This window comes from Pseudonaja textilis, chromosome 2 (genome assembly GCF_049901715.1).
Source record: "Pseudonaja textilis isolate UNSWEBS1 chromosome 2, rPseTex1.2, whole genome shotgun sequence".
In the NCBI taxonomy this organism is placed as follows: Eukaryota; Metazoa; Chordata; class Lepidosauria; order Squamata; family Elapidae; genus Pseudonaja; species Pseudonaja textilis.
The window spans coordinates 41241297-41254884 of NC_141991.1; the positions used below are offsets into that span (position 1 = coordinate 41241297).

General features: G+C 36.8%; 1 protein-coding gene across 2 annotated transcripts in view; it reads right to left on the minus strand.

The window, feature by feature from the left end:
- Nucleotides 1–434: 434 nt before the first annotated feature.
- SSUH2 (ssu-2 homolog) overlaps nucleotides 435–13588 on the minus strand; it is a 62741-nt gene continuing 49587 nt past the window's right edge. Inside the window, exons 10-12 of one of the 2 annotated variants that reach the window (XM_026721253.2) lie at nucleotides 13123–13228; nucleotides 11883–11990; nucleotides 435–1747 (exon numbers count right to left, since the gene is read on the minus strand). In XM_026721253.2, coding sequence (XP_026577038.1) covers nucleotides 1601–1747; nucleotides 11883–11990; nucleotides 13123–13228 — 361 coding nt within the window. In that variant the 3' untranslated portion in view covers nucleotides 435–1600. The remainder of the gene's footprint in view (nucleotides 1748–11882; nucleotides 11991–13122; nucleotides 13229–13588) is intronic. The other variant, XM_026721259.2, reaches the window with a different exon arrangement.

Genomic DNA, 13588 nt, shown 5'->3' on the forward strand with positions numbered 1-13588 from the left:
CCAAGCATTCATTTATTCACCTCCTTTCTGTCACTGGCCTGAAATCATGAGTAAGCAAGGCAGGGTACTGCACATTCATTCACTTCTTAATATGACCTAGCAATTCTGCAAATAAATAAATAAAATTGTCTTTTAATGATCCTGCAATCCCTTGCATCAGGGTGGAGTCAGTGCAATGGAGGCTGAGTGTTTACTGGCCGGATGCCCTTCCTGTCACCAATGCAGAATTCACAGCTGATATTTTACTCATTGTGTCCAGAGAGAGAAATATCGGTGGCTACCTAGGTTTGAACTCACAGTCTCCTAATTGTGAGGCGACAGCTCCACCTCTAGGCCACTGCACCACTCCAGCTAGCAATTCTGCAGTGATATGTGAAAATAATTACTCTGAGAATATGGAAACCTGACATAGTTGGGATTGGGACTCACATCAGATTTTTTTCTTTTTCTATTTTTCTTTCAATTTTTTTTGAGGGGAGAATATTATGTCTCATAATTAATCATGTTTTTTCTAAAGAAACATCATAGACAAACATATTTATGAATGAATTTAGGATTTAAGTATCAATGTCTTATTGATCTCTGAAAAATACATTGGCTGTAAGGTATACTACGAAGTCCTCAACTACCTGTCTACTCTGCCTGTCAGTTTGAAATTTATATACAGATAAATCTTAGGATGATTCCTTTCTGCCTAATCCTGATGAAACAGGTTCACAGCAAAATAAAGGATGTTTTTATTATATTGTTGTGTTTTCCCTACAAAAATATATTATATACTCAGTACAACATATTCTACTAAAATACAAGTATTTTATCTCAAGCTTGTAATTTAGTACATTACTATGCCTTAGACCAAGGGTGTCAAACTTGTGGCCTGTGGGCCAGATGTGTCACAGGCTGGCCCTACCCCCGCCTAATTTAGTGAAAGGGGAAAAGTCCCTATACATCATGTGACGATGCCGTGACGACGCAAGTTTGACATCCCTGCCTTAGAAAAACTAGATTCATGCTACATATTTTTTTTTCTCTATATACAATGTACGTGCAACTGTTTCTTGATAACTAAAGGAGAGGAACTGAATTTCATTGTCTCTCACTTAACAAAAATCAAATGCAAAACAATCCAAATTTTAAAGAAAATGGCATCAACCCATATATAATAACTTCCTTTTCTAGAAGTTTCTAGAATTATTCCTGTTTTCATCGTCTCATACATCTGCCTAAGTCTTTACTCACATAGATTTAATAGTGATTACTCTACAACACAGTAGATTTAGAAAATAGATACATAGTTTGTGCTCCAATGTGCTATTTTTCCAGAAAATATATATTTTCTCATATATTTAATATTCATCTATATATTAATATATATCTAAATATATTGGATATATGTTGTTTAGATATATGTTGTTTAAACAAAAGTAGAAATAGGATTTAGGAAATTTTATTACCATGCTTTCAGCTTTCTTATCTGGAGGAGTAGGATAACAAAGATTATTCTGCTTATCACAACAGTAAGCAAGGAAGCCATATCATCCCACTCTAGACATAAAAGTACCTTGTTTTATATAAAGAATACTTGCACAGAATTTTACTGTCAGATTATAGTGCAGCCACAACAGTATCTTTCTGGATAGTCTAGGGCATACACTTTGTTCTCTGTTCCGTAGATATAATAAGTATAGGACTTCGCAGCATATCGATAATGGACTTCAGTCACAGGAATTAGCTCTATGGTTTGTCTCTGAGAAAAGAAAAGAAAACATCATTGTCATCAGATATAACAGAGTTATCATGCTGATATCTACTCTATCTGCTCTATCTACTGGCAATCCATCTCTTGTTTTATTAAAATATATGCATACTTTCAGCATGCACAATTAGTATCTCATGAATATTATTTTAGTTGAGCTTTCTGGCACACTAATGTGGACTCTAGAGTTGTGTGCATGCTTTAAACAATGAAATCTACCGTGTGTCACAATAGAATCCAGAAATGAAAGAGATGTGTACTGTGTTTTCTCTCTCTTTCTCTGTATTATTTTCCATACGTAGAGAAAATATATAGTAAGAAACAAGAGGGCTGTGGACTGTGAAATTATTGCCATTACCTTTCATATACTGGACATAATTTTGGGGAGGCACTGTATCTTGTATGCATACAATAAATGTATCAGGATCTTTCTATTAAGGGATTTGGCAAAGTATTTACTAAATGTGCCATTTGCAAGATAAAAAGAAAATCAAATGTAGATTTGTGGACTCTGACTTCTAAATCCTTCATATAAAAGACTCAATAAAGTTTATAAAATGCATATCATATGTTTTAGTTTCCTGGGTTATTGAAGCACAGGTCAAAACTAGAAATATTTAATAACTGTCCCTTTAAAATGAGAATATTATTGAATGTGTTCCATGCATGAATTTGACACCCCTTCCACACAATATAAAATACCACATAAAAGTGTTGCTTGTGTGACTGACATAGAAAATTGGTTGAGTCCTTCAGCAAATAAACAGCTATTACAATCAATATGTCTATCCCACCCCCACCCCTCCAAAAAACCATTGTTTGATTGGGCTGGATGCTATATGTGATGGGCAATATTATCTACATTACATACATAATCTGTGCTAATATGAAATATATTTTTATAAGTTCAGCAGGAGGATTTCCATTTTTCTACCATATGATGTGATCTTTGTGCATAAAAGAAACATGCCTTACAGAAGGCAGATATTTTGCAATGTACTTGTGTCTTTACTACATAATTGTCTTATTCACATGGATAAAAGAAGCAAGAAGGATAAATGTAAAAAAATAGTCGAACAATTGACTGCCATTGTTTAAGTGCCTAATAATTATGATTGCCTGATTCTCCTCATGCCACCCTTAAAACGTTCTGGTAGAGGGAAAATGTAACTCTCTCCCAAGCTACTGACATCTTTATCATTCCACAACTCAGACAAATTCTACCATAGCTTCCACATAACTTCAACCTACCACATAGGTATTCATATCTCAGTATCTCAGAACCTATGAGAGATTTATTTATTTTATTTATGCATTTATTAAATTTTTATACTGCCCATCTACCCTACAAAGTGACCCTCGTTGAATCAGAAGTTATAAAATAAGTAAAAAAATATAATCAAAACATTAAAACTGCAAGGATTAAAGTATGAGTAAAAACAGTATTAAAATTGAAACTAAGAGAACTAAGAGATGGATAAGACAGATGAGGTCTTCTTACCTCATCAGCCACTTCCAGTGGTGAGCAGCCCTACACCAACTAGCAATCCAGCTTTTAACACCCTTCCAAAAGGCCAAAAAGGAGGGGGAAATCTTCATTTCTGACAGTAGGATGTTTCACAGGGATGGGGCCATAGCAGAAAAGGCTCTTCCCCTTGATCCCCACCTGATTCAATTCTATAGCAGATGGGATCCATAGCGGGCTTCTTTCCACTTGCGTGAGTGGGGTGAGTGTGTCCCATTACATACACCACGGTGGCGCAGTGGTTAGGGTGCGGTACTGCAGGCTACTTCTGCTGACTGCCAGCTGACTGCAATTTGGCAGTTCAAATCTCATTGGACTCAAAGTTGACTCAGCTTTCCATCTTTCTGAGTTGGATAAAATGAGGACCCAAATTGTTGGGGCCAATAGGCTGAGTCTGTAAGCTGCTTAGAGAGAGCTGTAAACCGCTGTAAAGCAGTACATAAATTCAAGTGCTATTGTTATTAGGAAAAGACAGCTTTTCTCAGATACCCTGGACCCATGCCATGTAGGGCTCTAAAATTAACAATGAACACCTTGAATTGTACCCAGAAGCAAACTGTAACCAATGCAACTTGCACAGTAATAATGTTATGTGTGCAGTCTTAGGAGCTTCCAGAACTATGCATTTTAACTGCAGTTTCTGGATACTCTTCAGGTATCACACTCCCCATGTAGAGATCGATGCCCCCCTTTTTCTCTGGTCAGAGGTTGGTACAAGACAGATTTCAGATGGGATGAGATCCCTGTCCTTACCCAACCGAGTCTCAGTTATATATGGGACATTTTCCTGTCATGGATGGATGAATTCTTATTATAGACAGATCATGGGTGTCAAACTTGCTGCTTTGCATTGCCATCAGGTGACATTTTGCGATGTTTTTCCCATTCACAGAGCTGGGGTGGGCGTGGCCATGACACATCCAGGGCGTGGGCTGCCAGTTTGACACCCGTGAGAAAGATTTAGAATTGACCTGAAACATTTTGAAGCAAAGAATTCTGGCAATCTGATGACCTACATCCCAGAAAAGAGTTACCTGCTCAAAAGTAGAGAGGTGGATTTCTCTTCACATAGAACAAATTAGTCCCCAGTTCACTTTCCTTGCTGGGTACTACTATGATAGAGTTGCTGTGCTACCTTGATTGCATGTTAATGTATCTCCCCTCCAATGACCAGAATGCTACTGACTTGTAATGCAAGTGTGTTCAGGTTCATCTCTTCAACCAGGACAGCCTCTTATAGGAGCAGGAGCAACAAGCCAGGAAGAGACCTAGCTGTACACAAGAAGTCTTGGCTCTCTCAAGTAGTTTTAATATGTGTGTGTTTAACATGTTTTAAAAGTGTGCCCTGCTCACTTTTCTGCTATTCCTCCAGTTCCAACCTTTCTGTCCAGGTTTCCATGGTCTTCTAGTCAATCTCTGGGGAGAGGGCAGTAATGTGCCCTTAATTCCATGACTTATCCACTTTCCCATTGGTCTAATATCCCTCCAATACTCATTCTAAACTTTCCTGTATTAGAAGCAAAACTATTTGCACCCTGACTTCATGTTCAGAAAAAAAAAAGGCAAGTGATGTTTACAAGAGAGAGTGGCAAGGGTTGAGAGAGATGGGGAAATAAAGGATACATATTCCCTTTGGTTCAGTTTTCTGCTTAGAAAACACTTTATTTGGGTTTTTTTCCACCTTTATATACTTCCCCAACAGACAGAGAAAATACATTTCTTAAGAGGAAGAGTACTTCTCACTTGAAAAGGCTGGTGTCAGAGACACTTTTAAAGCTGCTTGCTTTTATTTATCCTTTCCTTGATGTGAGCAAACCTTTTCCATTAAGTGAAAAACAAGCTCAGTGAAAGCAAAGTGAAGGAATAAAAATGATTCAGTATGCTGTAATTTCAGAGATATTCTGCTAGTACCATCACTGCCAGCTGGTGTCATCCATCGTAGCCTCCTTCTGCCGTGAGTCCTAGCAACTTTAAAGAAAACACAAAAAGCATTTCCAAGTGCAGGAGTTCTTTTCAAACTTGGCAACTTTAGGACTTGTGGACTTCAGTTCTCAGTTTTCCTCACACTGGCTGGGGAATTCTGGGAGGTGAAGTCTACAAGTCTTAAAAGTTGCCACGTTTGGAGAACCCTGCTTTAAGGATAAACCAGATCTTTTGGCTGTGTATCCCAAAGTAAGATTACAGAGTTTTACAGAGGTTTCTTCCTAAATAAGGGTGACAAGTGGAGTTTTTGAAATTCAGATTTTCCCTCAAATACATCTTATTTGCATTGGCACCAATGGAAGTGTTCAAAAAAGGCAGGATGGTAGTAGCAGGAGTACAACAGAAACCTCTTTGATTTACATGTCAATCTCATGCACGTGTACAAATAGCTTCAGTTGTGTCACCATAACCACTTCCTGGCTTTATTAGCAATTCAACTTGAAAATGCCAGAGTTATAGAAGCAGAATGGAGAACACATATCTATATCCTAACTGCAGCTTCAAATTTCCCTAAATAATGAAAGTGCAATTGTGGAATTTTGGCATAATCAGTCCAGGCTTTACCAGTGGTATGGGATTTCTATATTCTCCTTTTTCTGGTATATCACCAGAACAGAAGTAACAATAGCAATAATGTATTTTGACTGCATTAAGAAAAGTTTATTTTCCTTTTTTATATATTTCCATTTCCAGCATGAATTACTTCATATCAGCTAAAATTTAATATGACTAGAATGAAAATATCTTGCAGCCCTACTCCTCAATCCTTAAAGGTAAAGTAGAACTTAACACCATCAAAAAAACTACAGGTCCCTGGGATGAGGAATCTATATAATCTTTGATTCTTGGGATGTTGGATCAGAACTTTCTAAGGAAAACTAAGTAATCTTGTGGCCTATAGAAAGGTCTTTCCATAAGACTGCCAACCATAATTTTTTTTACATGGATTTGCATTATTATTATTATTATTATTATTATTATTATTATTATTATTATTATATTGTTGTTGTTATTGTTAAAAAGAAAAAACCTACATATACAGTAAAAATATATTTTTTGCTCTTTATATAATTATCTTAGGAAATATTCCTAATGCTAAAGACACAATAAATATCAACACCAAAATGATCCATATGATAAGTAAAGGTAAAAGTAAAAGAGTCCCTGAGTATTTTAATTCACTATAATCATAGTCGAATTTATGGTGCTCATTTCTATTTTTAGGCCATTGAGTCAGTGCTGTCTGAAGATGTTTTTGAGGTCATAACATCATACCTCAGTGCGGAGCATACAGCAAAACATGATACATTGTTACCTTCCCACGAAAGTGGTACCTATTTATCTACTCACATTTGCATGCTTTCAAACTGGTGGGTTGGCTGGAGCTAGTGAGAATAATGGGAGCTCTCCCCATTGTGCAGTGCTCAGGTCTGGACTGTTGGTTTTCCAGCTGGCAAGCCCAGTGTCTTAACCATTGAAACCATCAAACCGCCCCTCATATTATAAGTATACATACCTATATGCAATTCATCCAAACATTGACTGTAATCTGGATCATATAACATAATGTGTCAACTCATTTTCAGTCTCAGAGCACAAAGATTTTTCAAAACTATATAATGAACCCATAGCCTAATCCATTTCTTAAAAGCAGGAGATTGACTTTCTTTCCAGTCACAAAGGATTATCCTCTTTGCTGTTCCTCAAAGCTTCTCTAATCTTTAGTACCTTCCATCAATCCTCCTCTTGAAAAAGGGACAATAAATAGAAAAGGGTCCCTACTTATCACATCCTTTAACCATTATATTCACATGGAGGCTTTGGTAGGTTTCTAAACGTTTAACACAGAGATGGTATTCAACAGGTTCTGACCAGTTCTAGAGAACCTGTAGCAGAAATTTTGATTAGTTCGGAGAACCGGCAAATACCACCTCTGACTGGAGATTTTACAGTATCCTTCCCGTGCCACACCCACCAAGCCATGTCCACAGAACCGATAGTAAAAAAATATTGAATTCCATCACTGGTTTAACAATAATTGATTATTGCAGCTAATATCTTGCTACTCACTCATGTCTCCTCCTGAGTAAGTATGAAGACTGGCCTGTGTGAAAGACAGAATCAAGAAAGATGGAACTGCATACATTGTGGCTAGGGATTACAGAAGCAATGTGTAGATATACCAGCCTTGTTTGAACTAGTAAATAACTTCTATTTGTGTTATATGAAAGGATCTTCTTTTCAAATCTAAACTGCTACAGCACAAATAAAAATAAAATCTTCTTTAGCTCCAGATTTATTTCTGGTACTGTTATTGACACATCCATGTTTTTTTTAAAAAATTGTTCAAAAGCTGTTTGCCTCTATAATACATACTAAGCAAATTCATGGTCAGCACAGAAAAAAAAGGCAAAAGGTAAGTCAGAGAAATTGGCCCTGGTTGTGTAGTGGTTAAATTGCATATTTCAGGCAAACTGCCCACAGCAGGAATTCACTCCTGATTGGATTCAAGGTTGGCTCAGCCTTTCATCCTTCTGAGGTCTATAAAATGAGGACCTAGATTGTTGGGGTCAATAGGCAAATAATGCTTACATTGTAAACTGCCCAGAGAGTGCTATAAAGCATTATGCTATTGCTAATTGAAAGGCATGGCATTAAGAAAATAAATCCATTAATTATATTTTTCCATAACTTTCTATCCTTGCAACCCATCCTTGCTTCCACCATGTCCATATGCTGTTCCCTTTTTATAGGATCATATTTTAGGATCTCTGCTCAACTATGACTGCTCCAGTCTCCCATTTCCTCTTACTACTCACTCTTCCTTCATGTATTTGTTTTGCAATTTGATCTTCATTCATTTTCTCTCTATGGCCAAACACCTCAACATTGTTCTTTTCTAGCAGTCACTCTCTTATATTTTCAGTGGTCATACATATATAATGTATATTTTTCAACCTCCCAGTTTTCTCTTCTAAGATTTAAACCTGCTTAGCTACTGAGTCAGAATAAGATCAACCAAGTGTCATCATCTGCTGAGACTTGAGAATATAATGAAAAAATTATAGGAAAATTGATTTTAATATAATGTTAGAGCAATGGGAAAATATGTGGACTAAAGGACAGAAATTCATGTTGAATTATAAGCTTAAGGTGAATTTCTATAAAATGATATACCAGTGGTATTTACCCTACATACATTATCAAAGATATATAAAGGTGTTTTGAATGTTTGTTGCAATGCAAGCATAAGGAGGGTATTTTTTAATCACTCGTGGTGGGCATGGGATAAGGCAAAGAAATATTTTGCATAGATTCATGGTTTAAATCAGAAGATTTAAAAATGGACTAACAATGGAAACCAGAAAGTTTTCTTCTAGGGCTATTGGATAAAAAAAATGGGAGAAAAAATAATGGAACATCATTGATATACATGTCAATGTATATTGTATGGTATGCTGGCTTGACCGCCATGGACAAAAAGGCAGAGGATGATGATCACAGCACAGAGGATGATGATCACAGATGATGATAATGTGATGATGATCACGTTACAGAGGATGATAATCACAGCACAAAAAATTATGGGCTGTCCCCTGATACAGCTCGACAAAATCCCCAGGACCCGCTGCCTCAGCAGAGTGAGGAAAATTCTCAGGGATGATTCACACCCTGGTCAGCACTTCTTTACTCTCCTACCATGAGGCAGGAGATATAGAAGCATAGCCAGCAGAACAAATAGGCTGAAAAATAGCTTTTATCCCTGGGCCGTCAGGCTTCTGAATGCAACATAACACCACAATTAGGTTTAATATGATAGACTTGCAGGGCCAGCGCAACATGCAACACGTTCATACCAGTGTAATATAATAATTATGTTACATACATATAGGTATATGAGAATGTGTGTTAGTTATTACTTATTTGGTTTAGGGGTTCTATTTCTTTAATTTATTGAGTTATTGAGATGTATTTTGTGTTTTTAGGGGGAAGGGGAGGCTGCACCAAGGGAGGCATTTCAATTTCATTGTACACATGTTGTGCATTGACAATAAACGTTTGATTTGATTTGATGTCGACAGCTATTCTACATGAAAAGAAGTGTTAAATCCCATAATGGAGGAATGGATTGAAAAGATGATGGAACTGGCAGAGATGGCAAAGCTGCCCGCATTAATTAGAGACAAGAATGTAAATAGTTTTTGGGTTACAGGTAATCCTCAACTTACAATTATAATCAATCCCCAAATTTCCATTGCTAAGCAAGACTGTTGTCAAGTGAGTTTTGCCCCATTTTACACCCAATCTTGCCTTCACTGTTAAGTACAGTAATTAAGTTAATAACATGATTGTTAAGTGAATCTGGCTTCCCCATTGACTTTGCTTGTCAGAAGGTAGCAAAAGACAATCATCTGACCTGAAAACACTGTAACCAATTCTGTTTCTTTTCACTTTATCTCCGCTATCCTCTTTCCATTGTTTTTATTTCTATTTTACATTAAGAAAACAAACTTTTAATAAAATATATTTTAAAAAGAAATAATACAATAGAGAAATTAAAAACAGCAGGTAGGGTAATTAGGATAATGCAGAGCTCACAAGGGGACACAGTACCAATCACACTCTATCAGTCCAACTGCCTCTGTTGTTGGGGGTATAAAATGAAGAGACCTATGTGCATACTACATTAAGCTCGGAGGAAGAGATATAAAAGCAATAGTAACATAATTCCAAAAAAATATGCAAATCCTATCACAAAATAAAATATAACTGTGTAGCCTCTCTGTGCCAAAAAGAATTAAAAATTTTGAACCATAATATGTGACTAATTCTTTAACTGATAAGATTTCTAAAATAACTCCATCTAATTTAATATATATTCACCACATTTCTGATTTTATTCCATATTAATTCTGAATCTTCTGATAGGCTGGTAAGTCATCTCCTTATGTAGCAGAAGATATAGTATTCGTGTTCAGATTCCTGGCAACTATGATATAATTGATTATACACTAAGATAATATGGATGACAACCACTTTCAATGCAAGTTGTGTATGAGAGACATTTTAAAACAGAAAGCGTATATTTTTAAACAAGTGTTCAATTAAAATGTTTGGCAAGAAAGGTTTTAAGAGCAATATTGTGGGTGAGTCCCTTAGAAGGGAAAAAAAGCTTCCTGATCATGTAGTCACTCTGCCATCTAGTGCATAAATGTACACTGCAACATGTACAGTTCTCTTGATCTGGTTTCTCCTGCTAAATTTCCAGCTCCATCTGATTTTTCTATTAATCTAATCTAAGACAAAAACATGGCCTTTTCCAAAGGACTTATGGAAGATTAATTTCCAACATTATCTTTATCTCTAAGGATCGCTCTAGCCTTCAAAACTGCTATGCCGCCTTACCGTACCTTTTGCAAAGTCTGAAGATGCCTTTCCATGGGAAAAGGCTTGATGTGTCCCATAAACAACCCAATTGTGGCTTATTCAGGAAGTCAGTGTTAAAGTCACCTGCTTTAGTGAGATGTGTGTGCTAAAATTCAGCAAGCTTCAGGCCTCAATCATTGTGTGATGAAGTGAGTAGGTTTTAAGTATCTTTCATTTTAGCTGTCACTGCATTTGATGATTGCAATTATGGTTTCAAATTATATTCCATTTGAGCCATTCTTGCAATTGATTAATGTTTATTGGTATTATTTTTATTATGTTTTTGATACACATAAACCACCCAGATTTTTAAAATGGGGGAAAATATTTATAATCTTCCACAGAAACCAGACTGGGGAAATATTTCTCTTGGAAAAGTATGTAGATAAAAAAGGTTATGTTCCTCATCTGCCAACACCACTTCTTAAATTAGCTACTTATAAGTAAAACAAACAAACATTAAGATCTCCCAATTTGCCTCATCCTCAGCTCCTGCAATAGGAATTGTGCATTTCTTCCTTACAAACACACAGCAGATAAACTGAAATATTGTGTTTCCATGGAAATACGACCTACCCTGATTTTTAAAACCTAGCTTGATTTTTATATGTGTGCCTCACATAAGCCCTATCCCCCCCAAAATAAGCCCTAATTAATACCCCACCCACTCCAAGGTGCACAGGTAAAAATTAAGTTAGGGTGTGGATAGAGGGGTGGAGCTGCCCTATTACTTACCTTTGACAGTTGCAGCCAGGCCTCGCACACCTGCCTTGCCAGCCCATTTCTTCTGCAGCTGGCAAGGCTTTTCTGAAGGCCTCTGCAGCTGATAAGAGAGCTCCAGATTGATCCAGAGCTCTGTTATTGGCTGCAGAGGGCTTCAGGAAAGCCTTGCCAGCTGCAGAAAAAGAAATTCCTGAAGACCTCTGACAGCAAAAAGGAGGCTGGGGTGACACATGCAAGTGAGGTGAGTCAGTGGATATATCCCCCCAAAATAATACCTGGTGCCTTTTTGGGTAGCAAAAAAAAAAAAATAAGACACAGTCTTATTTTCAGGGAAACATGGTATTCACAAACAGTTATTTTTGTTTGCTTGTTATTTCTAACATAGCGTTGTGATTTTCAAATTTCTCGTATGTGATAAGGTTAAAGTTTGGGTAGAATTCAAGTTTCAAAAGGCCTACTTTGATATACCTGCCGTAGGATGCGAGATGTGCTGGTGAGTGGGCCATGATGTTCTGCAATAGCTCTTTGTGAAGCCAGTGAGATCTCAGCATTAGGGAAATCAACAAGAGGATATACCTGAAACATTAAAAAAAAAACTTCAGAAACTATATGTTCTATTCCTCTGAGTTGCTGCTGTTTTTTTTTTAAGTTTTCCTTCTCTCCTTTCTGACCATGTCCACCCATCCATTGTTTTTATTAGCAGACCAGGGACATGAGTAATGGCATTACTTCAGGCATTGTACATAACAAGTTCACCTGTCCCTCTTAACAGGAAGATTGCTCAATCCCTAACGCTATGAGCTTCGGTGGCACAGTGGTTAAAATTCAGTACTGCAGGCTACTTCTGCTGACTGCTGGCTGCCAGTAGTTCAGTAGTTTGAGTCTCACCAGCTCAAGGTTGACTCAGCCTTCCATCCTTCCAAGGTTGGTAAAATGAGGACCCAGATTGTTGGGGCAATATGCTGACTGTAAGAGGGCTGTAAAGCACTGTGAAGCGGTATATAAGTCTAAGTGCTACTGCTATAAGAAGCAGAATACTAGGAGCTGCAGAGCTAAAGTGTGTCTCCCTACTCCAATTGCTTAAAATAAGAATTATCTCAAGATATGTAATATGCATATGATAAATATGAAACTGCAGGACATGATATATTTACTTTGTAATTCTGGAACTGGAACAGGCACATCAATTCAACAAAATAAAAAATATTGTGCAAACGTTTATGAGATGCCAAACTATGAGAGTGGCATGAATACCACCTACAGACCAAGATCAAATGTATTAAATACTAATCAAAAACTTTAAAAGATGGTTGAATTTTGTAACAAAAAGCAGGAGCAAATAGCTGAAGTAGGCCATTTTCTCTGAAGTGGTCCCTTTCCATTGGACTGGATTATAGCTCCAGAAACTAGAGGCTTAGAAATACCATTCTAGTAATTAATTAGCTAATATATGAACCCAATTTAAGAATATAATTGAAATCCCAATGAAAGCCCAATTATGTTTAATATATCAATGCTAGATAAAGTTACATGAGGTAATAAATGAATTATAAAATTAAATCATGTTGTTTCTAGTTGCCTTTTTTTTTACTGCTACTGGTAGTGATGCTGGTGATGGTAGAGGTGATGATGATGATGATGATTAGAAAGACAATAAGGATCTGAAGGCATCAGGAACTTTGCCTTAAGAAAGTATTATTGTACTTACCAAAGTATTTTCATCTTTAAGTACATTTTCCCCCATAGCATTACTGAGAAGATCTCTTGGAAAGCTTAGTTGTTGTTCAGAAATGAATTCATATACATTGTTTTTCCTGGAAGATAAAAAAGGATTAGAGAAGGGGAAGGAGGAGGAGGGGGGGATTTAATATGGGGTTTCCCAAACTATAAGGTGTATCAGGGAGGATGAAGAGCTTCACAGTTACATTGTCACAATAGAACCACCTTTCCCAAATGTTAATTGTATTCTTTTCATTGTTCATTTGTGTTTGTGTTGGGTTTTTAGGGGAGGTGTACCTTAGGAAGACAGTAAAAGAAAGAGTGATGACAAAAGTTTAGGAATCCCTGATGCAAAATCATACATACACAGAGATAAGGCACAACACCGCAGTTTTAAAAGATGGATGTATTAATAGTTTGCTGTGCATTAAATGGATAACTGGACAGGGAGGAAA